This window comes from Micromesistius poutassou, assembly GCF_964030765.1.
Source record: "Micromesistius poutassou genome assembly, chromosome: 22".
NCBI lineage: Eukaryota > Metazoa > Chordata > Actinopteri > Gadiformes > Gadidae > Micromesistius > Micromesistius poutassou.
The window spans coordinates 4,012,311-4,040,116 of NC_140292.1; the positions used below are offsets into that span (position 1 = coordinate 4,012,311).

Sequence of the window (27,806 nt, forward strand, 5' to 3'; positions counted from 1 at the left end):
GTAATGTAAACGACATACTCTAAAACAATCGTTATGGGCCTATCTTATTAATTTTAGATTACCTTATAGGTTGAAGAAGGACAAACGGAACACGCCAGTGAGACATAAAGGTTTTTATTTACCTGGAACAATTGCAGTAATGCATGGACAATCATTGTTAGGCGCAGATAATGATCGTTTTACATATACGGTTGATATTGTTCTTTGACAAGGTAGTGAGGAGGTACCCTTCCCTCAAATAGGTTTTACTGCACTTTACGAGTTGTATGGTGGAAACAACTATGCAGAGACAAGAGTACACTCAACAATCGAACCACACAGTATTGTATTGCAAGACACCGATAAAGGAGTGTCAATGATCTCAAATGCTGAAGGTCAAGTCGATCAGTGATTACCATCCATTCGTCATTCTTTGTTCAACCAAGTCAAGTCGTTCATTTCTCCATGATAAATATTTTGTGCAAAGTCCCCAACGCATTGTTATAAAAAAAACAGTGGTTACCTATTACGATATATCTTCCTCTGTAAAACCATTCACGTACCTTTTTATTGCATTGTACAAGATAATCTATAAATATAAATCGCAAGCATACTTACAGCTAAAAGCGCGTGCACAACAGTGTATAGTAGGCCTACAAGAATATAAAACTAATCACACAAACAAAACCAGTGTCCTTTTAGTCGAGAATTTGGAAAGGTTTTAGTCGTTCTTCATGCACGGATGAACGTCATGGCTATTGCGTACTGTCCCATAGGCTGTAGTACGCGATACTCTTGTCATCAAAACAGCATTTAACCGGATAAATGGAAAACATGCGTGGGGTAAATATGTGGGTAAACAGGTAAACAGATAAAACACGTTGCAACACTTCATTCTGAAAGCCAACGGTGAACAACAATCATACCACATGTTCCTTCATCTGCTGATTATGACAGTGTTGACATGTATGCCGTTTACCATATTGGACGTTTGCATCTTCGGTGCATGGAATGGACTTCTTTATGAGAACGAACCTAGGGAGTGACACACAATTAGTCAAACTAGATCAACATTTCAGTATTACAATTTGGTAAAAACAAACAAAAAAAACCCAATACAAGTGTCGATGCTCATTGTGTGATTTTAAGCAGGTGTAACACAAAAACAGGTGATAAGAGTAAAGGGTGATAGGCACGTGGAGATGAGACTAGAAAATTTGCGAAATCTCTTCAGCTACTTCGATTATAGTGATGGTGGGGACGTTCACAAGTTTGGAAGTCTAACTGAAGTTAAGTTAAAGAGGCTGCTGACCGATTAGTGATCATGTGGCTGCTTGCACAATGTTGCTGTGTCGGTAATTGGTCAAATTGGGGGCTTTTAAACCCATTACAAATTGTACCAAAAATGTTTCATACAGCATCATTCAGTGGTTTATAGTAGATGACAAAACGTGTAGGACTTTTATCTAGCAGGTGTAACGTAAGGTGGTCCGTCATTGTAATGTGAGGTGTTTGGTACATCGTGTAATAATGTCATATGTATACGGTGTTTGCTTGTAGAGGGAAAGGCATACTCACTGAAGTGACAGGGGCCCACTAGTGGAAGGCATTGAAGAAGAAATCACAGTTGTGAGTAGTAAACCAAACACACAATGCAAAGAAACCCAGGCATCCACCAAACCATGCTGTTTCCGAGGGTTTTTGACTTATGTACAAAAGTATAAGTGGTGCACTCTGAGGTTGTGAGTAGATGGAATGAGACAATGCAAGTGTACACGATACTACAAGGGTTATGACCAGTACAGATCTCTATAAATTAAACCCCTGGAAAGGGTGAAAATACACTAGATCTGTTTATTTGGAATTATAAATAGCCCCTGCCAGTCCTGTTAGTGTCAATTAAAGGTGAATCATTCATCAGTCTGTACATGATCCGTTTCAAGTATTGTATGGACATACAAAAACACTAGATAATCATCTTAGACCCCTATAGACATAAATGAAGACAGAAAACACTTTGATTCAAAGGGTTCATGAGTGTATTTTCGTAGAAGATGGAGGAAAATACATTTGGGATCTCATTTGCAATCCAAGTTTTATATTTAGAGTACTTTATATATTCCTTTTTTTGCAGTTTTGTTTTGAAGTCTCCTTTGAATCAAACCCCTTGCCGTCAAGAAATGGCAATATTAGTATTATTAAACCATATCCAGGCCAGTCTCTTAACACAAATAAAGTTAATGGTAGTTGAAAAATAACAATCAAAACAAATACTTTTTTTTCTTTTTTAAAGGCTTTAGGCTAGGACGATTTTGTTTTCTGCACAAGCCAATAGGAGCACACCTCATATCGCATACTGTCATTTGAACAAACTGTTAAATATCTACTGTGGAATGCCACGTATAGGCATCTATAAAGGAGCAAAATTTGTCGTACTGAGGTAGCTGTGCTCTGCCTATTGCAGAAAAACTGGCTTTTCAAATCATAGTTCTTAAAACACTTAACATCCACGGAAGTAGTTTTTACATCAACAAGGGAGGGGTGGGGGGCATGTCAATTTTAAATAATAAATGAAGAAACCACATACAGTTCATGCTTGGTCACAGAACATGCAGCTTTCCTATGTTTAGTTTAGTTTTTTAGAGGATAACTAATGTCTCCATTTGTTTTCCCGCATTCAACCGCTCACTCCCCAAACCTTTCCCATCCTTCTCGCCGCACGATCTTTGTCCATTGGCTCTGAAAGACTTCTAAAGTTATACTGAAGACACAATGGTAAACATTAGAAAATAAATCAAGGCGCTCTTAATAAGCCACGCTTGGTAGAAACCAAAGCAATACAAAAACAGAACAAAAACCGTTGCATAAAATAGTGTGAAATCTCTGTACAGGTCGATGTACTGCTGAGGAATATCTAGTTTTGTATGAAAAGGGCGACTTAACAAAACACGGGATTTTGCAATTGATACTGTAGTGAAATGAGATGAAAAATATTCCCAAATCATTTAAAATACACATTTAAAAAAAGGCAATATTGACAATAACAAACACAAAACCTGATACATTGTTGTTTTCTCGTTTGAACCAGCGTATACGTCCACAGCTATGGGAGTGATGTTCATTGGTGAACCCACTATAAAGCCTCATCTATCCAAATAAAATAAAAATAATTAACAAATAACTTCTCATTGCCACAATTTTAGATTATAGGTTACGTTGTTTTTGTGTGTTAAACTTGGTCCTTTTCGTGAACACTCAGCAAACATACACAAGCACACGCTCTAGCTCTACACAAACACACACTACTCCTACACAAAACACACACACATTCTAGCTATGCACACATAGGTAGGCAGAGACTGGAGGGGGTGGGGGTGGGGGGGGGGGGGGGGAGGTGGTGGTGAGGAAGGGGGGGGGTGGAGGTGGGTGGAGGAGGGGGGCGGTGTGTTGGAAGAAAACTCAGTGCTTGGGTGCTCGAGTCAGTCAAGACCAGAACATGTCGGCCATGTTAGTGTCAGAGCTGTAGATCCACAGCACCAGTGGGATGGAGAGGGCCACGAAGGGCCAGGAGATGCCCTCCATGCATGCAGCGAAGCGGCAGCCCTTGGGCTTCTCCTGCTCTTTACCGGCCTCCAGGTAGTTCCTGGCCGAGAACTTGAGCAGCTCGTCCAGCAGGATGACGGGCAGGGAGATCTTCAGCACCATCAGCCACTGGGTCAGGTTGAGGGGGGTGATCTGGAAGATCATCTGCGAGGGGGAAAAGGCGTTTCACATATCAACTGTGTATGGGGAGGTCGTCATAATACTGTGTTCCCGTTATTCCCATTTTTAAGCGCCGGTGTTTTGCAAGTCAATCCAGTCCCGTACTAGGGATGTTCCATACGACTCATTCCCTTTAGCATTGCCATAACGCAAGGCTGCTTGCTGTAGAAAGCTTACTTAGTCAAGAGTCTCGTGGCACAAAACTGTCAGTATGACCTCAAAGTCAAAGCTGTTAAGTTTGTTTTGCAGAGTTTAAAGCTTGGCCCCATTTCTTTGAGGAAGCGAAACCCAACGACCACATCACATGTACTGGTGGCGGCGCTGGACGTACCGGTAGTGGTTCCACGTGGAGGATGAGGAAGTGCAGGGACATGGAGAGGCAGATGGCTCCCAGCAGCCACACGTTCTCCCAGGGAGGCATGCGCATCAGGGACTGGTTCTCAGAAACGCTGGAAGCACAACACAACCGCCACTCAAATAACCAGGTACTAGGGCAAAGATTTAAACACGTTCATTGGGCATGCACAGTACTGGGTCGGAGGGGTTTAGTGCTTTGTCGGGGTCATTTATTTTTGCTGACCTGTTGAGAGCATTGCACATCTCGATGGTGACCAACACCGACAGGGCCATCGTCATGGGATACGGAGACTCAAACACCTCACAGCTCACGCCCTCAAACTCTGGGTTGTCCGTGCTGCACTGCAGGAAGTGGCTCTGTGGGAAGGTGGTTGTTTTAGAATAGCAGAGCACACGCAATTAAGAGTATGCGCGTAGCGGAGCTTGGTAAGACAGCTTTCCGATTGTGGGCGGCTGGTCATGGCCGGTGCGTACCAGCTGGTAGAAGGTAATCCTGGGCCCGTCCTCCGCAGCTACGAACCACCAGGCGGCGGCTCCGACAGTGCCAGCGCCGACATAACCTGGAGGGGCAGAGCAGGTTAGATATTAGACAACAGGTGCTTCGGACGGAGAACCCTTTAGACAGGGGTCTGATGAAGCACTCGAGCACTAGCTGTGCTCCAGTGAAAATACAGCGTCACCTACGTCTTAGTCCACCATTAAATTGACCCGTAAAATCATTTTGTCGTGATTACTGTCTACGATTTTTCTAAAGATTCCCACCAAGAAAACCCTTGGTTTGCCTTTGTGCTTTTACATTATTGCAATCAGTTGATACAACTTCTTCAAATATAAAAACGAAAAATTATCTCACACTCACTTCAAAACACATCAGTAGCAAACTATTAATAAATCAGATACATCACACTACAGACAGCACTGGTCAACAAAGGCAAACAAGGACAACAAAAGCACAGTACTATTTAATGATCCAACAGAGGTGGCTACTAGTTTGATATTAATGGCTTTGCAGACTTTTCCCTATACCCTTAGGTTAGAGTGTAGCACATTTTCACAAAGAGCACACAAACGGACAAACCGTGCAACCGTAACCCTTTTGACAATGAACACCAACTCCCCACTCACATCCGATGGCGAGGTATCTGAAGAAGAGCCAGCCGGAGATGAGGGGCTCGCGGGCATTGCGCGGGGGCTTGCTCATGATGTCCAGGTCCGGGGGGTTGAAGCCCAGGGCGGTGGCGGGCAGGCCGTCTGTCACCAGGTTGACCCAAAGCAGCTGGACCGGGATGAGAGCCTCAGGGAAGCCCAGGGCCGCGGTCAGGAAGATGCTGTGCAGACATGGAACACGCTCTGTTACACACACATGCTGTGTAAAACCTGGATCACACTCCAGCCTACCCACAAAATATCTTCAGTTGTCTTCTAGCTTAACTATAAATGTTTACCAGCAATTTACTATGCTGGTAAAATTCTGGTTGCAGGGGATCCAAAGTGACGTCAATGCCGCAACAGAGCAGGTCGATTTCAGTTCATCTTCAAGGATGATCAAGGATGCCTTGGGGATTGACAATGGGGATTACGGATTGAACCCAGGATGTTTCGGCTGAGAGTCAAACAGCATGACCACTAGACTATTCTGTGCCGCCTTGTTCAGGTGGAATGAAATAATAAAAAGGAGCGCAGAAGCAGCGAGGGCAGCTGAGAAAGTACTGACCAGACCACCTCTCCCACGTTGGAGGAGATGAGGTATCTGATGAACTGCTTCATGTTGTTGTAGATGGCGCGCCCCTCCTCCACGGCCGCCACGATGGTGGAGAAGTTGTCGTCGGCCAGCACCATCTCGGAGGCGGACTTGGCCACGGCCGTGCCAGAGCCCATGGCGATGCCGATCTCTGCCTTCTTGAGCGCCGGTGCGTCGTTCACGCCGTCGCCTGTCTGGAGAGAGAAGAGAATCAGAGTGAGCAGACCTAGTACGTTTACTAGGGTTCTACAGTGTATATTAAGATCATCATCAAGAATGTGTATGAGAGATAGATAATAGAAATGTGTCTCTCTCACATCTATATAATATAAAATATTTTCAAAAGTTCAAAGTATCTCCAGAACATGTATTTCCACCAACGCGTTTCATTGCCTACCATGGCGGTGATCTCATCGTAGGACTGCAGGATCTCGACAATCTTGGACTTGTGGGAGGGCTCCACGCGGGCAAAGCAGCGAGCCTTCACCACTGCCTCGCGCTGCTGTGCGGCCGTGAGGTCGTCGAACTCGCGGCCGGTGTAGGCCATGCTGGAGACGTCGTCGTCCTCGCTGAAGATGCCCACGCGTCTGCAGATGGCCACGGCCGTCCCTGTGGAGGCCCCAGGTATGATTAGGAAAACCAGAACGAGAGGTAGGAGCTACGAGGGGTTTGGACGCATCGCTTGGCAGGACTGTACGCACCCTTGTTGTCTCCGGTGATCATGATGACTCGGATGCCCGCCAGGCTACAGAGTTTAATTGAAGCGGCCACCTCTGCTCTAGGGGGGTCCAGCATGCCCACACAGCCCACAAACGTCAGGTCGGTCTGGGGAAAGAGAGCATGTATAGACATGAGGGATGTGCCAAGCAACACTTTATGGTCCTAGTTCAAGTTAGTGGGTGAGATTTTTCAAGAGAATGAATGGACTAGTGTACCACACGCTTAGGAGTTTAAATTATTTAAACTTCTATTTAAATAGATTTGTTTGTGTGTGTGTGAAAACTTGCTGTGCTCAGTGTCCCAGTGTCTCAGCTAGATGGACCTAGTTAGCAGCTCCAACACGCTCCTATCAAAAAATACAGCATATCGCAAGGAATACTCTGTTCGCTCTAACGTTGGAACAGACGATTGTACTTTAGGTGAAATCGGTTCGCTGTGGAGAGCTTGGGACTATGAGTTTGGAGACTTTTCATTGTGTATATAACGTATGGGATCATGTTCATCTGATAGTGAAGTCTCCTTACGGGAGGAGGACACAAAGATGGAAAGGCTTTTTTTCGAATTTGAGATTTTAGATCAGGCCAAGTCAAATGCTGATCCACTCTTGCATTTGTCTCTTAACGGGACTGACACAATCACCCCTAATCATAGTAGCAACTACAGACCCCCGAAAACACAAGGACGTCAGAAGCTGTTCACATAAACTAGTGTGCTCTCCCACCTCGTAGTCGACGAAGCGGTTGCTGTCCTCCAGCGCCATGGCCTCCTTCCTGCCAGGGTTGTCGCGGGTGGCCAGCGCCAGGCAGCGCAGCGTGTCCCGGCCGGTGCCGTACTCCCGGATCACAGACAGGACCTTCTCCTTGATGGCGGAGGTTAGGGGAACCTTGTTGCTGCCAACGCGGATGTGGGTGCACCGGTCAATCACGCCCTCTGGAGCTCCCTAAAGATGGACATACAGTGGAGGGCAAGGAGGGGGTCAGGCGTCGGACGCATAGGAGAGGTCGGGGGTCGGATCAGAAACACAAAGGGGCTGAGAGACAGATGGGCGCTTTTTATTATTGACCAAAACTTCAGTTACACTGGGATATTAATAGATAAGAGGCTGACATCGATGGACTTTTAACACACACACACACACACACACACACACACACACACACACACACACACACACACACACACACACACACACACACACACACACACACACACACACACACACACACACACACACACACACACACACACACACACACACACACACACACACACACACACACTTTTGTCGATTTAGGCAAAAATATTCACTAAGGAGTCATACGTAGACTAACATTTCTAGATAATTTATATGGTTTTTATCCCACATTAATGATTAATAATTGACTGGCTCATATCTTACCTTGATAAACATCTTGCCGATGGAGGCCCTCGCTTTGTTGGGGGTGCAGTACACAGACATTGACTTTCTGTCTCTGGAGAACTCTAGGGTGAACTCTTTCTTCATCAGCTGTTTGATTACCTGAAGAGGAATCATAACAAGAGCAGTTAGAAATGGGTTTTATAGACCTACCAAAGAAGTCTTTGGAATCTACCCTTGTATTTCATTTAATGAGTAGAAATGATAGCAAGCTTAAACTTATATACAGCGCAGCGCATACAGACTTACAGGTGTTGGTTCTATATAGAGTTACAGGTTGACCCTCTATATAGAGTTACAGGTGTTAGTTCTCTATACAGAGTTACAGGTGGACGCTCAATATACACAGAGTTACAGGCGTTGGTTCTCTATACAGAGTTGCAGGTGTTTGCTCTACTTACAGAGTTACAGGCGTTGGCTCTCTCAATCTTTGTCAGGCCCTTGAGCTCTGTGTCAAACACGTTCATCTTCTCCACCAAGCAGGTGAGGGCCGTTTCTGTGGCCTCGCCAACCTTCTCAAACACACCCTTGGCCTAGAGACAAAAACAACATGGACAATATCCCATCATGTCCCCCTTGGCTTGAACATGGAAACATCACATTATGTTGTTGGCCAACCAAAAATGTGATAAAAAGGGGGTTCAATCCTTGTGGTAGACATTCAGCGATGAGGAACTGACCTCGTTGAAGTCCAGCGATGAGTCGTTGCACAGTGCGCAGATAGAAGCCAGCTCCACCAGTGCGTCATACTGGGAACACTGGACTGGTTTACCATCATGGAACCTAGACAGCCAGCACATGTTAGAAAGCCAGTCCACTTCCTACTGTAAAAACACATTCAGGGATGTTCACCAAGAAGTATTGATAGTAGGTTGATACTTACACTTGTCCTTCGGGGGCGTATGTGGAGCCGGTCACAGTGAACTCTTTGAGAGAGCAACCATCCCCCTCTACTTTGTCCATGATGAACATCTAGAGAGTGAGAGAGAGAGAGAGTGTTTTTTTATGTCAGGACATTTAGTTAAGTAATCTCACACGATAAGAGGAGACAATGACGGGGCCCGGATGTGCATCGACACTGCAGGTCGATGCAGTCTACAGCCACAAGGTAGCAGCATTTTGCGGCCCGGGCGGGACGTCAACAGAATAACAATACAAAGCGCCGAGGGTGAAACTCAACAGACACTGAACACCCGGGTGGGCAGGCCCAATAAATCATCTGGAACAAAAACACACAGAGCACGTATCCAAAATAAGGTCAACAACCGAGACACGGCAGGATTATAGGCTAGTGAAGGAGTGCTTATTGGATGAATATTCATCTGTACCTTCACAATTGCTCAAATAAATATTTGAGCTTTTAAGGCACTATATATGAACATGTTACAGGGTGCTATACTATAACAATAGCTTGCATGTGTGTAATAAGCAGTGGTCAACCATGATAGCAATGACAGGACAGCAAATACAGCCTAATATGAACATGGAAGGAATGGAAAAGAGATAGAAACTACAGCGTGGGCATAAGACCAGTATAAAGGGAACACACAGTTGGCTGTAAGGGATCTCACACACACACACACACACACACACACACACACACACACACACACACACACACACACACACACACACACACACACACACACACACACACACACACACACACACACACACACACACACAGAGAACCGGAGGGGCTAAGAAGCGGGACACATCTAAAATACAAGCTGCTGGACCTCAACCTGCCCTTAAAAATCCCTGACACACTCACTACCTTGAGACCCCATCGTACTGATCATCAGACAAAGGGGGCTAGGCTGGAATTGTTAAAGATTATGCACCGTTTCAAAAAATAAGTGGATGCTGAACCAGCAGAGTGGAACATGTGAATCTACTCGGATCTGAGCCACTAGCAGAGCTGAGATGCAATGTAACCAAGGAAGGATCGCTGTGCCTTCAGGTGTTACTCATTTCTAAAAGACTACATCCTAATAGGGCATACTGAGTAAGGAGAGAGAGAGACGCACGCACGCAGCAAGAGAAATAATAAATCTCAAACCTCAAGGTCAGTTATGCAACCATTGCTGGTAGCGCTGCAAGTGACTGACTGCTGCATACTGATCAGCACAGTGTTTCAGAGATGAGGTGGAGGGAATGTATTCAGAAATTCAGAAATATCCACTTTGAAGCTTAGTATAATCGCCACATTTCCTGGACCAATATCTATATTTTTTCTACAAAGGCCCAAACGGAAAAATACGCCGAAAGCTGTGCAGTGGGTAATAAATACAGTGACAGAGGTCCTTTATCCCCTTTCAATGTTTAAATGAAAAAGGAACAGGATTGCTGCCAGTCTGAGGTTATTAATGGCTTCATTTATAGCCTATGTTATGGAAAACAGCATTTCGTTTATTTCAATTTATGGTCCCCGATTCACTGTGAACATTTCTGGTCAATAGGAAATAGCCAGAATGTATCATTTTACGGAGACAATTAACTCATTCTAGATCTAGAGCCAATATGTTTTTTTTTCCCCCCTCTAAAATCGATATACCGATTTTAGAGGGGGGAAATGAATGATATTAATACAAAAATATACCTTTTCTATGTATTGTGAACTGATTTTCTATTGATTTAACTATGAAAAGGTAGCCTCGGGAGACCAATCTTGCCTGGATCCCGTTGAAAGCCTTTTACCCAGAAAAGGTATTGATAGGATCACTCAGTGCTTGGGGAGGGAGTTAACGACAAACACTGAGTGCCAGAGTTGACCAAATAAAAGAATTGCAGGGCCCTTGGAAAGTGTAGCACTCTAAGGAAAAATTAAAAAGGTATTACCAGAAATAGACTGCATAACGATGTTAAGGATTAACATAAAACTGCATGGAAGGCTTCTCAGATAAGAATATGTCTATGCTTTACTTTCAGACGGTTTCAGCAAGAGCGAAGAAAGCAAGAACGATGATTGGCTGAACCGTTGTTTTTTTAACAACGTAAGACAGCAGTCGTATTTGGAGATCGATACTACCCTGCCTTTATGCCGGTCTCCATCAACAGTTTTTGAACGTTGTACTCTACTCCAAGCTTCACTTATGCTGAGAGGGTATGCTACTGCCACGGCTGTGAGGAGCTCTGTGTCTGGGGAGCGGTTTATGTTGTTGGCTGCATCCAAGACCCTTCTCCGACAATTATAATAATGCCACAGCGTGTGGCACACTTCAGAGACACGATCGGTCATTATAACGTTCACACTATGCGTGCTAGCTAAAAAAAAGAAAATGCATCAGAGTTGCCGTGGGAATAACGCCTCTCACACCACCATCCTTGAAACCTCAGCCTAAAAAGCTTTTTAGGTGGGGGGACCTCCAGGCCATGGTTTTTGTATGCATTACATGTGTGCAGGATAATTAATTGAATCAATGCAACATTACACCACACATCCAATCCAACCAAACCACCTGAGAACTTACTGCCTTGTGGTTTTCCAATCTAATTTAAATGAGGCTGGCATACAAACTAACAGCTTTCACTATCCTTTATTAGCCATTAAACGTCAATGCCTGCCTAGGGATAAAGCCCTGGTGTCAGCGAAAGGCTGTCAGGCCTGCTTTATCGCTCAGCGAAAAGTTAATACTCTTAACTGATTGTTCTCCGTCTGCAGCAATGCAGCCAACAGTTGCTCCTTCTGATGCACAGCATTTGAGAGACTAATCAATTACATCAATTACATAATACAGAGGAAAATGCCATTACGACCATTTTTGTGAAGACATTTAAATTATGTTTTAGAAAATTCTGACTATGGAGCTTCAACCCCCGAGATAATTTATCTTTCATTGCAGATCATTCATGCCCATTTAAGAGATTGGCCTGACTGTGTAAATGAGAAATGCCTCCAAATTGACGATAAAGCGAAACACAAATGCTGTGCGTCAGGCCATTTACCTCTTGGTACTGAGATGACTACCATCTGGGAATTAAGAGATGACAGAATCGCACCACAAAGGGCATGTCAACACCTCTGCCACCACTCAATAGAAACGGGCCATCATTATTTGATAATAACAAGGTTGTTAAAAGTTGTTGAAGCTTATTGAAGCTCTCCACTGCTTAAACGGCGAAAAATAAAAAAAAGCGATAGTTTTTGGATTTGAACACAAGAAATTTCAGATCTCAAACTCTTGAACCCGGTCACTTTCTGCCTACTTTCCCTCCGGTCTACTCTAGACCAATCCTTGTCTTACCCTGCAGACAGACATCTGGTTGGTGGTGAGGGTGCCGGTCTTGTCGGAGCAGATGACGGAGGTGCAGCCCAGGGTCTCCACGGAGGGAAGGGACCTGACGATGGCGTTCTTCTTGGCCATTCGGCGGGTCCCCAGGGCCAGGCAGGTGGTGATGACGGCAGGCAGACCTGGACGGAGAACATCAGAGAAACAAGGGCTGTGAGAAGATAAGCAGGGCTGACTCCGTCTGGTTCGGCTGGGAGATATGCTCTTGTTCCAACAAATTCTCATTGGCCGGACGATCGCTGGTGTTCTTGAGGAGAAAAGATTGATGTATTTAAGGGTGATGGGCTATATTGTGTGAGAAGTATCACTGATTATAAAAATAAAATAAATGCAATATATTTGACTCAATAAATGCATTTGGTTTAATGGTCTATGATTTCATAGAATATAAGAATGATAGTCAAAGCCTCTGTTTTCAAACCTTTGAATTCGCAGAGACTGCTAGCCATAACTTACTGAAAATTTACTGTGCTCCAAACTAATGTACCTTGACAAAGACGTCGTCGGTGTAGCAACATATTTTAAAAGGACAACGAAAACGACAAAAGAATAACATCTCAAAACACTCGAAAGGCTCTAGGTTTGAACGTATCAGAAATGTCACCTTGGAGCACATCGCAACACCACACATTTCCAACCATCATATTAAAACAGAACAAGACTTCAGACCTATTCTTCAGAGGTTGTGGCTTACCCTCTGGGATGGCAGCTACGGCCAGAGCCACAGCGATCTTGAAGTAGTAGACGGCCCCACGGATCCAGGAGCCTCCGTGGACCGGGTCATTGAAGTGCCCGATGTTGATCATCCACACAGCGATGCAGATCAGAGTGATAACCTTGAAGAGGAAATGCATAATTATGAAAGCCCTTTATTATTACAAATGGTCTCTCGCCATTGACTACCGTACATATCATTTTGTGAAATGGAGGTCCCATTGGAGACAGCGAAAGGGGATCCCTCCCTTTTGCTGTCGCCAATGGGACCGCCATAAGATCTGTCAATTAAATATTTTGGTCTATTGACAGCCTTAAGATAATAAAACATCCATTGCACTAAAGTGGAGAAGGCTGAAAATTAAGAAGTCCTCTTTGTTGATCTTTATCATAAACTTCACCAATGGTAGTAGTTCAAAACATGGTAGAATCATAAAATATAAAAAAGGTATTGGAAAGATTTCAACTTGTTCTTTTTAAATCAAAATGTCACCTTGGACAGCTGCTCCCCGAACTCGTCCAGCTTCTGCTGCAGAGGTGTGCGCTCCTGCTCCGTGGCCGCCATCTCGTCGCGGATCTTACCGATCTCTGTGTTGACACCCGTCGCCACGACAACGCCGATGGCCTTGCCAGCGGCGATGTTGGTGCCCTGCGGATAAGAGAGCAGCCAAGAGATAAAACGACAGATTTTTTCTATCAGTTGTGCCAAGACATTTTAGAACCTGTTGAATTCTGATGTCAGACACACAGAAATGTCCGAAGGTACACAAGCCATAGTTATCACTGTCACATACGCGTCTACAAAGATGTAATGTTTTACAGTGCAAGGCCTTTTATGGCGTGCCACGGAAGGACATTGGGTCACAGCCAGACAGAGGGGGGAGAACAAATGGGCGGCGATGGAGGATGGTTAACCCAGTCCAGGGTTGGTGCTGAAGGGACTCACCGAGAAGAGCATGTTCTTTTTGTCCTGGTTGACCGCACGGGGGTCCGGCACCGGGTCTGTGTGTTTGATGACGGACACAGACTCTCCTGCAGGAAGTAGTAAGAAATAAGACTTGGGCAGGAAGAGAAACAAGGAGACATGGCATAATTGTCTCACAAAGCCATGTTCCTGCCGTGCAATCTCATCAAAGCTTTGATTTCAACCCACCGATTTGCTTTGCAATTGTTTGGGTACTGAACTCCTCGGTTATGCCGTCTAATGAGTCACAATTATTTTGAAAAAACGCTCTCGCTCATCTTCCATGAAAGCTGGTGAGTAGCCAGTTACTTTCACTTAAAGCAGAAGGAATAAGCAGAGCCTTGCATGGGATGTGTTCATGAATCATGACTAGTGTATGCCTACAATTGTTTGTGCAAACCTAAAAAAAAAAAAAAAAAAAACACAAAGAAAACACAGGGTGTGTGTATACTACATATGTGACAGCCAGTAGCAGCAGGCTTTGGGGGAAGAGAGTGAGAGACGCGGTGTGTATAATAAACCGTGCAAGGAACACACTACTCCAACGGGATAACAGATAGCCTCAGACTATACAATATAGCCATGAAAGGGAAGAAGAAAGGAAAAAGGCAGTGCAGTCAGAATGAGAAACTTAATGTTGAGAAGATTTTCATAAACCTGTCTACATTCATCCGCTGCTTTAAGCATTATCCCTGCCACTAACAGGCAACACATCCCTGCATCCACCTAGTATTCATCAGGCTGTCTCCTCTCTGCTTTCATCGGCCTCAATGCTTTTTCTTATCGTTAACGATGACCACAGTGTGTAACAGGAGCCAGGGGAAGGCATCTACCCAGTGTGACTCGCCGGCGGGCCAGTACGATCCACCGTCGGGCCCAGTGCGACCCGCCGCCGGGCCCAGTGCAACCCACCCATGGGCCCAGTGCCAGCCAGCACCTGGCCAGTTCGACCCACGTCCGGGCCCAGTGCAACCCACAGGAAGGCCCAGTGCGACCCATCCCTTTCGTAGAGAAGAGGAAGTGGTTACCTGTGAGAATAGACTGATCCACACGCAGTGTGGTGGACTTGATAGATGATATCCGGATATCTGCGGGCACTTTGTCACCAACTGTGAACCAAGAGAAAAATACAAATGAGAATCTTTTTTTATTGTCATTCAAGTGAGGGGCTCAACAATATAATAGGCAGTGAGGACTAGAATTTAAAATGCGGGGAGATGTGCAGGCAGGCGCATAGTCTAAACAACAACTGTTGAGCATAGTTTTTGACACAGGCAAGTTAATCACCCGCGCGGCAGCGGCAACACCGGCGATATGGGGCTACTTCTTGCGAGTAATAAAATAATCAAACTATCTGTTACAGCTCGGCTCCATGTGAGCAATGGATAAAACAATATTAATGTTCCACTCGACCCCGGCGTCGGACGGAAATAGATGGCCACTCATTCTTTCCACTAACAGAAAGGCCGGGGGTAAATCACAGTAAAACAAATTCTCAATGTAAATAACGCCTCGATCACGGGGTGGACACAGACAAGGGGCCTATTTAAGCCAAGGACTTTTGTTGGCTTTGTTTGAGAGTGACGGAGCAGCTTTGGGGTATGCCTGGAAAGACAGTGGAGGCGATAACATCCACTGTCAATAGTCAGGACCATTTTTTGTCATGTGCTTTCATATAGGCCAAATTTTCCTCATCTGACATATCAGCTACCGGGCATTATGTTGCCCGCTAGATAATGTCATAATCAAACCTATTAGGAGGGTAAGCTAGTTGTCATTATCGGATACTATCGAAAAAATATATATGTATTCTTCCGACAGCCCTTGCATGATCTTGAGGCTACCAGGTAGAGTGCACTCCTTGATCTCTGGCCGATTGAGACTATTTTTTCCGATACAGACCATGAGTCCACAAATGTCCCCGTTTCCTCTTAATTAATTACCAGAAACAAACAGTGAAGCGGTTCAAAAGATTTGCCAGAGTAGAATGTATGCTTCTGCTGACAGCATCACGCAGCTTTTAAAAGCAGCAAGGTAAAAGCAATAATAAAACCATCAGCCAGGGAGCTCAGGCAAGAGCCCTCTCCACAGAGGATAAAGCAATGACCTGCATGTAAACCAAACCATAGGCCCCTGCAATGCCCTTCTATTAAGAGGAAATAACACACGCAAAAAAAAAAAAAAAAAAACCGGGGGGGGGCTGCATTAGAGGAGAAGCGAGAACAAGGGATTAGATGAGACCTGCGGAACACAAGTCCAAAAATGGGAAAACTATTTTGATCAGTTGTAATGCATGCGCAGCAAGAGAGCGAGGGGGGGGGGGGAGGCTTTTCAAAATGGAGGTTTTGAGGCCAGGAAACCTCTCCCATTCCCGAGGGTGTTAAATGGCTGATATATACCCCTTACGATTCTTCTCATTGAGAATTCTCAAACAGATTAGAAAATACTGCCTGAAGTTTCAGTCCACACTATTTGTGAGAACCATTCCTTTGTGCCATTTCAGATGGATGGTTCGTCTACCGGTTCGGGGTATAGGGGCTCTCGACTGTGATTTATGAAAAGACAAAAAGTAGGTTTCATTCCATCAATCAGGAACGAAATCCGACCTCACATACTAACACTGCCTCCTCCAAATTAGACAATGTGTCAGAGTGAGGACGAAAATTTATAACATACCAACATCTCACTCATTGTGCGGGCTCTTACAGAAAGTCAATTTCAATGGTTTGTTAAAGTCTATGAAAATTATATTCCACCTGACCCACAGCTGGCTTTGGATGCTCAGATACTGCACCGGCATCCACGGATGAGGAAAAACTTTGATGCTTGGAATGGTTGTTGCCAAGGAACCGATTTTAATGTAGTGGAAATCACCGTCTCCCACTTGCCTTCAAAGGTGGCTCAACGAAAAGGTCACATTCGTACATTTGAAGAAAATACCATTCTTCAAAATTCTTTTTTTTTTTTAAATACAACCAGCTGGATTCATCAACATATATGGTAAATTCACAAACTATATTAAATAGAACTGGCTTAATTGTACAGCTATTTATTTTTGTTCATCAGATCTTTATTTATTCCTGTCTATAATAAACTGTATTTATGTACTTTATATTAAAAAAAACATTGCATAGTGGGTTTGCGAGATATCAACCTGTTGGTTGATATCTTATCACATTTGTCATGCATTGGTTTGCAGTGGATTCATTGCTTTTATTTGGAGGCTCTAAACCTACTCCAGTTCTTTGATCCACTGTACTGGGATCCAAGCGTAACCCACGGACTGGGTTCAGATGTAATCAGATGATGTGCTATGGGCTACCTAATGATAATGAACTATGTGGTATTTATTTTAAAGCATGACATTAATAATTAATTTAATTAATTAATTATTCTAGCTTTAGTCAGTCTAACCCAGTAGCATCCACATTGATCATTTCACTTGCAAAACAATCTCACAGCTGCCATCTTGTTTTTGTTAGCCAGATTACACATTAAAGTCATTATAGTTGTGTTGATATACTCCCATTTACAATTGGGTATGTTATTTTCAGCAAAACCCTGAGAAAGTGGCCTAGTGAAAAGGTTAATACCAACTATGGGCGGTCTCTAGCTTGGGTGCTATCAAAAACGTTGTTAACAAACTTCCATCATACTAGATATACAGACTGCAGACCATCTAGGCATTAGAGCCAAGGCAGGGTGGTTACATAAAGTAGTTATATATTCTCTGCCATGACAATTAACCCACAAAAAAGCTCAGGTAAAAGTCCCTAGAGTAACAGTGGATTACATTCCCAATATAAACCAAGAGTTCAGAAAGGAGGTCGTAAAGGCGTAGGCTAACCTACATAGTACTGACAATGAGAGCATGAAGGCAAGAGGCCTACATGCCATACACATACATTGTCATGAAAGAGTGCCAAACACTGTCATACCAAAACACAAAACAGAACTAGATGTTTGCTAGCATGTGACAAAGTGGGAAAACAAAGATTGGGATTCAGTGTCATAACACAAGCTTCATTGTGTGAAGAACTTCTCACTCAACAATTGAATCTCTGATGGTTTTCAGGCAAATCCTGCATATTCACAAATAATGGTAAATTAAGTTCCTTCCGAACACACCCAGAAAGACCGACCAGCTTCCAGGTTAAAGGTAATCTTGCCTTCTTACAACAACAGACTTTTTAGCTTACATAAACAACAATGACAACTAAATTAACCAGTAAGGACTAGGGATCGATTGATATGGATTTTTTAGGGCCGATACCAATTTTTTTTTTTCATCAGCTGTTGACCGATACGCCGATAAGGATTTTCTTGAGCCGATATTTGGAGCCGATACTGATTTTGCTCCCTCAATTTACATCATAAAAATGACACAATGAGGATAACAAATGTTACAAGTCTCAATTTAAAAAAGGAACATTTATTGAACTGTCTGTAAATCATGCTGGGGAAAAAATATATCATATGAAAAAAAAATATAAAAAATTGGCGAGGCCTATAAATTACACTGTTTTCTTTGTGGTGTTGACTCAGTTTCCTGTATGCAATTTTCTGTGTTATGTTTTGCTTTCAATAAATGTCCCTATTGTTTGCTTGATAACCCCTTTGTGAAATGGCTGTGGCACTATCCAATCATTTTCTGTTTGAAGTAGAGCACATTCTAGACTGAGTCTACAAGGATACACAATGTCAGGAAGAAAAACGTCTAGTTCTGTAGCAGACTTCTATTTCTGGTTTCACCAAGCAACGATTAACGACTACTTGACTAACAGCTTTATCCATGCATTCATTAGAATTAGGGAGGTTAGCTTTGTTGTCAGATTCTAGTACATGTCATATTGTCAGTTGAGAGCACAGAGGACTTGTGAACCCTATAGCATGTTTCTGCAAAATATGTGCACAAAGTTAGGTGCACGGTTCCTAAAAGATACCGTCAGTTCCTCCGCTTCTTTCAACTCAAATGCTACTATTTTCCTCACTCCCATGCTGCATGGCTTAAGGAAGTCTTGCTTGAATGCAAGGACCTTTAGGCTGTGTGTGAAAGACAATGATTCCTTAACCAATCTTATCATGACAACACCTAGGGTACCAATATCTCCCTTGCTACCACATAGACATCTGCTAATATTGCAGCCATGACATGGACAAGCACTACTCTACCGCTACTCACCCTAATTTGTTCATGTGCATTTCATCATCATGTTACTCATCCTGACGTCAATCGTTACATCCCCATTCAATGGGCCTTTGTATCTTATCCTTAGAACGTTGACCAATTGCCGTGAATCACATTTGTTTCACCATGGTCTGTTTTCGTAAGAACTGTCTGCGCAGGCCGTTATTGGACGTGCCTGCATGTCGATCAAGACCTCTTCCTGACAAGTAGGCATTCTTGACAGTTAATCAACATTGTGTTCCAGACTTTCCATTAGGAAAGGCTGCCTCAGAGAAAACAATTGCAACAACCATGGACATCTGACACAATGGGAACCACCGCTACTACAGGAACAACCATGGACATCTAACATCTGATACAATGGGAACACCCACTACCATAGGAACCACCACTACCATCTGATACAATAGGAACCACCACTACCATAGGAACAACCAGGGACATCTGATACACTTCAGCACACTTGAACATCGAGAACCACACATCCGGGAGGTTAAAGTGACACGACAAGTGCATGAACACAAATTGTTGAAAAAACAAAAACTTCAGAGGGCGGTTTATTTTACAACCTAACAGGCTACCACATAGGCCTACAGCTTCCTGGGTCCTTTTCACACAGTCTGCAGCACTCAAGGGACTCTCCTGCTGTTCTCATGAATAGGAAGTTCAGCGGAGCAACCTCCAGCTTACACAAATAGACATCACACTTTGTATGCATGTTTTTCTTTTGATTTTGGTTAGCAACAGTGGTAACCCATATGAGTTTCTCATGGAAGACTGTGGGGCTCCAGGAAGAAAAAAATGGGTAAAGTCAAAGTGAGCGATGCAGTTAGTGAGTGATTGTCCGAGGCTTAAAACAAGAGGCAGGGACAAGAGGAAGGGACCGGCAACAGAGATAAAACACAGATGGATAACTTGGTTGAGGACAGAAGACAGACTTATCAGACACTCTTTAAACACATGGGAAAAGAGTGGCCATCTGGAGGACAAATTAATTATCATTCCAAATCTGTGGCCTTTCTAAATGGTACTTCCTGCCTTTCTATTCCCTCAGGCGACAAAGTGAACGTTGACAACCTCTGAGAAGATAAATCCACCATCCAGGCGGTGTTGGAGCCAAGATGGTACAAAAAAACTGGATGTGGCTATAAATATATATATTTAATGGCTGGCCCCAAATGTTAAAATACTCAAGTTATCCTTTGTTAGTTTCATGGTGAGATACTATTTACTTCGATACCGCTCTGACACCTTCCATCCAATCGTCAAGGTTAACGGAGCGGTTTAAGATGACAAAGAAATCCGCAGTGTGGGAAGACTTTAAAAACTTACTGGAGGTAATACTACTATTCAACTTTTCTAGGGTTCTCCCAAGGATTTCTTAGGGGGAAAGATAACCGGTAAAAACTATTTGTAGCCAGTGATTTGACAAAGAATGGCATGAATACGATTTGGGATTTGCTGAACTCTGTGTGGAGCCATTCAACAAAGAAATGCACAAAATAAAAATCAGTTTGAATATAGAAATTTGGAAAGATGGTCCCTGTCAGCAATACCGGATTGAAGACAGCCTACTTCAGATAAAAGCACATTCTCCATTCAGAGTTTGGTGCCTTGTTCCGTACCATATTTTTTCCCAATCATTTACTTCACAGGAATTCAGTCCATCCAATTGCCCAAATAAGGTCGCTGTATATCAACCTAAAAGGATAGCTTACCATTATGGATGTACATTTTAAATGGCTTGAAGCCTTTTAAGCAGGCATGACCATTATGAAAATATAAAGCTTAAATAAGCGTCCTCAACCAAAAGATGATGCATTGTCATTTTAGTTTGTTATAGGCCAACCTTATATGGTGTTCTTCCTAGAAAGTGCTTTAGGGCAGCATGTTATCGAGGAGTTCTCTGGTTTCCACTACAGAAAGGGTAAACGTACTGGGAGCTCTCTCTTCCAGGAATAGGCTTCTCAGAGGACCATGTGCCTTTGTCTACGTATTCAGATACAGAAAACTTTACGGCCCACCAACACGGTGACAGATAACAGTCTTTGACGTCACATTAAAAAGGTGCCGGCCACATAAATCCACACTAACGATTATTTTTACACTTTGTACAGTTAGGTTAAGTATAATCAGAAAACAATGTAAACATTGCAAACATTGCATTGGACCAAAATGTATGCCAAGCTCCTCCCGTGTTGCTTTTCTTTTACAGACTATGTATATATCATTAAATGGTTGTGACGGTATACATTTTACTTGCATAACCTGGTTATGTCAGGCCACTGCGGCTTATTTACCTGTGTTTGTCTGGAATTATCTACAGGAGACAGCTTAATAAATGCAGGTGACTTTTTGCAGCAGTGGGTCGGCCACACAGCGAAAAATAGACCATGAATGAGTTGAGGGAACAAACACATTCATAAAACACCTTTCTTTAAGTCTTTAAGTACTAAAAGAGGCCATCTCGGAAAGCAGCTCCCAGCTCTGACTCAGCCAAAGCTGTGTTTGAAAAATACTAGACCCACTACAAACATTCAGGAGTGGTTGCCAGTCTGGCAACCCAGGGATTAAGCTTGGCTGGGACCCCCATGCATCAGAGAAGTCCTGATATTAACTGGCTTGGTTAGGACCAGAGAGGCCCTACCTCCAACAGGAATCACGAAAAATGGGTTCCCCCGGTTGGCAACTAGTAAGGACAAAATGGTTGACAACAAACCAAATCTGCCTACCTACATTTAACCCTTTAACACAATAATACATCTAGATTTTAACCATTTCAGGAAAATAAAACTAAAATAATTCATGCTCAACCACAAATTTATCCCACAGGCTTGCTATGACAGGCCACTTTGCACCTTAGCATTGCCGTCATACATCATCGAGACTCTTCATCCTATGCTCAGCTGACCCGTGCTCCACTAGGCTATGAGTTCAGGTGCTCAAGGAGGCTGAGCAACCCAGTTCAGGCGCTAACGCACAAATGTTTTTTGTTTATTTACAGATGCAAAAATATATATATTCCAGGGGATAAGTAAGACAGTACATCAATGTTATGATTTTGGGCACCCTGAACATGTAACATGGCGTCTGATAGTCAAGATAATATAGCACAATGAAACAATTCCCATGGGTCTAAAAGCACATCATTTTTGTTTCCTAGTATCTTAAGAATATTTAGCATCTTACCAGCAATCTCCACAATGTCTCCAGGCACAATGTCCCTGGCCTTTATCCTCTGGACACTCTTTCTGTCCTGGCGGTACACCTTGCCCATCTCTGGTTCATACTCCTTCAGCGCTTCTATGGCATTCTCTGCATTGCGCTCCTAAAAACACAATTAAAAAAGGTGACGATTCTAGAGGGGTAAAGAGGGATAAGAAAGAAGTGAAGACCGCAAGATTTTGAAACAAAACCACAAAAATGTTCCCTCCCTCTCTACGTTTCTCCGCCATTGAGAATCCATTGTTGGATTTAACGTATGAGCGTATGACTAGAGCTGTCAATCAAAAGCTGTGAATGTTACAATTTTTCCTATTATTAAGAATTACTATGTACCTATACACTGTATACATTATGTTTTATGGGGAGCCAAGCACTAGCAAAACCATTGTGATAACAGGCAGGGTTGGATGGTCTATATTCGTTTAATTTGTTTCACCCGAGCCGGTAAGACTGGAAGATCATTATTTATGTAAATGTAGGACTAATTACTGGTTTTCCTGCCACAATATAGATCACAGGATTCAACAAAGCCTAAATGGGACACCACTTCATTAGAGGGTCTCAACTCCCACATGCATGACTGGCCTAATTAATACCCCAGTCATAACACTCAAACATCCCTCATTTGGTTGTACAACAAGTCCGCAAACATTGTGCCCAGTCATGTTTATGACAAGTGTGCGCATGCTTTATCAGTAATGGTCAACACTAAATAAAAAGCGACTTCAAACTGCCAGCGAACAGTCAATAGAACTGCTGGAGACCAATTAAAATCCATTCATCATCTGAAACATAATGGCATTCGGTTAAAGCCCCTGCCGATGATACCTCGCTGCCATTATCATTCTCCTGCACCGCTTCTGTTGCAACAACCCTACTTGCTGTGAGACACAATATTATTAGCACAACCATTTTATGCACCCATAAAATACAGGGCTGCAATGCTCTGGGTGGTTGTAAGGACCTGCTGGGCAGCAGCCATCCAAATACTTTCTTTTGAAGAACATTCAAGTTCTCAGTGGCTTAGGAAGATGTTCGAGGCATTAAAGAGATTTTAGTTAGTGCACAAAGACAAGGACACACGCACACTTCAATCCATTTGCTGAGGCTGAACTTTCAAATATTAGTAGTTATCAATAAATTAATCAAATGCTTTATTTAAAATAAATTTAAAATGCAAGCAGTCTTGCAAGGTATTCTAAGCCCACAAGCACCGCTGAACCCAGTGACTGCCCCTTTTTTAGAGATTCTTTCTCAGGTGGCATTGTGATTGGTTGAAACAGAATCTTGAAACTGAAAAATGTATCGACAATTCTGCAGCAGTGGTCTCCGCTGGCTAAAATTCAGGCAGGAAAAGATGAGCACTATGAATTGCGTAACGATTATCCAAAGCTTGAAATAAGCTAGTTGGGCCAGCCCAAGTACATTGTCAACTACCATACAACTAATATTTATATTTGAGAGGGTCTTTGCCAGTGAATGGTTAAGACTAGGATGTCCCAGGTCAGCAGGGTTAATTGCTAAAACTACTTCTACCCAGGCTAGCGAAAGTAGGACAGAAAAGGGCTTTCGTTGACTGAAAGAAGGATACCAGAATGTATAAGGTTGGTCTCTCTACCCCGAGGGGTCCGTTGGGACACTAAATCTATCCTTACCCTGGATGGGGAACGCTGTGTGGACCCGCAGGCCTTTACAATGAGGTCTATTAATATGTCCTTTTTTCTCCCTCTCCATTCTTTCAGTCACACACTGCAGCCATCACATTAACTCAAGCACAAGCAGTGGCAACAAATCAAAGAAGAACCCTTTGGGGAAACCAATGGTATTGTGAACACCACTTTCAATTTCTCAATTACTTTCTGGGACCTTCCTTATGCACTCCTATAGCTTGTAGACCTAGTTAGCAATGATAGATTCCCTCAAGATGAATAGCTGGGACTGGAGCTTAATGCGAGGGCTCAGCTCATTAGCCTTTCAGCATCAAGGTGGACTTGGACCAACTGGACATATTCCAAGCTTTGATTGCAATTATGGAAAACCAAAATAGAAAATATGGCCGTTCCACTCTGGTATTTCCATGTGGAGTTTGCATGTTCTTGCTGGGTCCACAAGGATTTCCCCAGAGTGCTCTAGTATCCCCCACATAACAGAAGACATGCAAGATAACACTAATTTCAAAACAACTACCCCATTCTTACATTCGATTGTCAAGTGGATAAAAAAGTTGAAAGGCTGAACCATTCCTAGGAACTTTTAAGGATTTGGCCTGTTTGTTAAGCGCCCAGGTAAACTGTGACATTGTCTATATCCAGATGCAAGTCAGTCATGATTTCTGTTCAACTCACCCCATCTTGCGGTAGACACATTCAAAAATAGATCGATTGACATGCACTATATTCCAAACAAGTTTTTAACAGTTCCCATGGCTGTATCTTTGTCTGCCCACCCAGGTAAGCACATACGATCTGCCCAGGCTAGTTAACTTTCTCCGTTACTGCCCACAAATGATCAAATCCACAAGTTCAGAATCTGTGTTTAGTCCCCATTGTGCATGCTCACGGCCTTAGAGACTGAGGGGTGCCGTTACAAGTCTGTGATATGATAGAGGTTGCATTATAGGCAGTCTGTCATATTTGTGCATTAAACAAAGAGAAAGTAAGGTGTAGAAGAGAAAAAAAAATTATGCATACCTGCCATACTCCTACAATAGCATTTGCTATCAGAATCAGGAGGATCACAAAGGGCTCCACGAAAGCTGTGACGGTCTCTTCTCCTTCTTCAAACCATGCAAGAACCTACACAAAAGAAAAATGATTCAGACCACAGAATTATACAAATACTCATTCACTCTAAAATTGATTGCAGTGGAACTGCACATGATCATCCTATTTTATAAAAGTTGTAGGTTACACACCAATTTCCCATGTTAATGCCCAATTTAAGATTATTCCATCATTAATTACATTATGGCTTCAGAATCTTGGTTCATAATCTTAGTCAAGTCAATGTTGGTCTAGGGGATTATTTAATTATTTGACCGTTTACTGTTACAACCAATAACTGGAACCGTTATAACTTAAGTCGAATAGATCTTAAACGGGAAACAAATGGGACAACCCACAGTGGGTCTAGTAACACCACTAGACCCATGTGGAGTTGGAATGAGTATACTTTTCACTTACGGAGTGAGAACTTTTTTAAAGAGCGAGAATATTTGTCAAATATCCCATTTCTTTCCATTGGTTAACTTTATATCTGGATTTTTTCTCATTGATGTTTTGGGACCATGTGATTAAATATTATATATTCCATGTTCTCTGATGGTCTGGTAATCAAGAGCTTTTTAAAAACTGAACATGTACCCCGGCTTTGTAAAAACAAAACATGTACCCCGGGTGTTTTCAAATACAGCATGTACAACACAAGGCAACCCATTCTTGTCTAATTAACTTCCAAGAAACAAGTCTATTTTTCTGTAATTTAGCAGGATAACATAACTTTCCTAGTATTATTTTCAAAACCTCTTCAGGCTTGCCATAAAAATTATGTTTTTTGGTACATAAAACTCTACCCTGCATTTTCTAACTGGTAGGTGGGACACAAAGGGCAGTTGACAGTTTGCCCTGTGGATAGACAACATATTCAGCTTAGTACTAAGAGCTTGAGGCGTTGAACCGAGGCGTTGAATACACAATAAAGAACTTTACCAAATCACCACCAGAATGAATATTGCTGACATTACAAACAACTGTCGTTAATAAAGCACAAATGGCATGTGTGAGTATTGCACAATAAAAAGGAACAGTGAGTAGTCAACAGTTGAGTTCTCATTTTTTTACTAACACTGCTGTCATTTACCAACAATATGCTACCAGAGCAAGTGCACTCACAATGACAAAATTGAACCCTAAAGTGGAGGTAGGGTTAGAGGTAGGGATATCATCCATGTTCCGTCACCGGACACATTTCGGGCATTTTCCAACTCCTCATACAGGTCACTCATAGATTTTGTTCTGCACATAGTCAATGAGATTTATATCTTTGCATGTGGAGTGAATTACACTTCCCATCTGGAAGAGCGCCAGGTTTTTCTGTCCTCTTTCACAAAACTAACTGTACCGCTTTTGAGGAAATGGTATGCAGCCAAGATGACTAAAATATTTCTCATGTCACTGTAAACCACAGTGTACTGAAGTTTACACATATGGTAGGAAATAACACAATATACTTTGTACTCACAAAAGATATGCAGGCAGCGAGAAGAAGGATTCTCACGAGCAAGTCTTCAAATTGTTCAACCACCAGCTCCCAAAGCGATTTACCTATACAAGAAGATATTTTGTTGCGATACATCAGCATTCAATACCATTTGTTCAGAATACCATCGATTCTAAATTAATTAAAAATAGTGTCGCACTTACCATCTTCCGCTGGCAGTTCTGCAGTTCACCCCATGGACAAAAGAGAGACACATAAATACATGTTTGTTAAGCTATCATTAAACATTGGTTTGAGTTGTAACAGAGCTAAGAAACTTAAAAAGTAAGACGCATCTACAAGTGCCGTTTGTCGGACCTCTCATTGCAGTAGAGTATTTCAACATGCAACGTTCACATTAAATCGTGCCGGTTGAGTTGACAATTAGGATAGCACAGAATGGCACCCGTTAAAAAACATCCAAGTCACGGCCGATAGGGATCTCTAACTCATTCACTTTTGACCCACAGTGTCATTCCTTACCGTTGGGTCCATATTTCTCTCGCTGTTTCTTGAACTGCTCTAGACCCAGACCGGTGCTTTCATTAACGTTAAAAAAGCTGTAAACTTCTTCCACCGTCTTTGTGTGTGCGTTGTCCATGGTGAATGGTCACTTGAGGACACCGCTTCCCTTCGTCCTACGCCTCCAACCTTCACCTGTGAAGGCGCTTTCTTCCGTAAAATGACACAGAAGCTTTAGTTGAAGTGTCCAGCAACACACTTTGCTTGCTCTTTGCACACCGACACGGGATGGCCGGCTGGGTTGGTGTCCGGACCGCAATTGAATGGTGGGTTGCGAAGCTTGAGGGCTAACGGTTAGCACGCTAGCTAAGTAAACGCTGGCTAGCTAGTTGTTGGGATAACTCGCCGGTTGCGTTTTTCTATCTTTGACACAAATGGTTGAATCCTCACATCCCCACAACGACGACAGGATATTCCTGTGAATATGTGATCCTAAAGAATGTGAGCAAGACGCTCATTTAAACATGTGGTTAAGTTCCCTTTAAGATCTCCCTCTCTCTCTCCGTCCGTTCGTTCTGGTTGACTATTGCGGAATCGCTCTTGTCTTCTTGTACAGGGCACCAATCGCATCTCTCCGCTGCACCTCTCGCGTGCGTCGCATGCAGTGCTTCGTGTCCGCATGTGGAATCCGCTCATTGGTTAGAAATTCCGGAAATCCCATTCTTCTC

At 43.1% G+C, this 27,806-nt stretch overlaps 1 protein-coding gene across 1 annotated transcript; it reads right to left on the bottom strand.

The window, feature by feature from the left end:
• Nucleotides 1-98: 98 nt before the first annotated feature.
• On the bottom strand, nucleotides 99-27,664 carry atp2a2b (ATPase sarcoplasmic/endoplasmic reticulum Ca2+ transporting 2b). Its single transcript, XM_084486749.1, has 23 exons — nucleotides 27,100-27,664; nucleotides 26,781-26,798; nucleotides 26,599-26,681; nucleotides 25,050-25,154; nucleotides 22,324-22,462; nucleotides 14,975-15,055; nucleotides 13,929-14,014; nucleotides 13,476-13,631; nucleotides 12,963-13,104; nucleotides 12,224-12,390; nucleotides 8,860-8,948; nucleotides 8,657-8,759; nucleotides 8,378-8,509; nucleotides 7,959-8,078; nucleotides 7,281-7,499; nucleotides 6,541-6,664; nucleotides 6,237-6,448; nucleotides 5,813-6,033; nucleotides 5,224-5,426; nucleotides 4,573-4,658; nucleotides 4,322-4,455; nucleotides 4,073-4,190; nucleotides 99-3,726 (listed from the first exon to the last, which is right to left on the bottom strand). Exons 1-23 carry the CDS (start codon nucleotides 27,215-27,217, stop codon nucleotides 3,463-3,465), a joined length of 3,120 nt encoding a protein of 1,039 aa, XP_084342875.1. The 5' UTR covers nucleotides 27,218-27,664; the 3' UTR covers nucleotides 99-3,462.
• Between the last annotated feature and the right edge of the window lie 142 nt (nucleotides 27,665-27,806).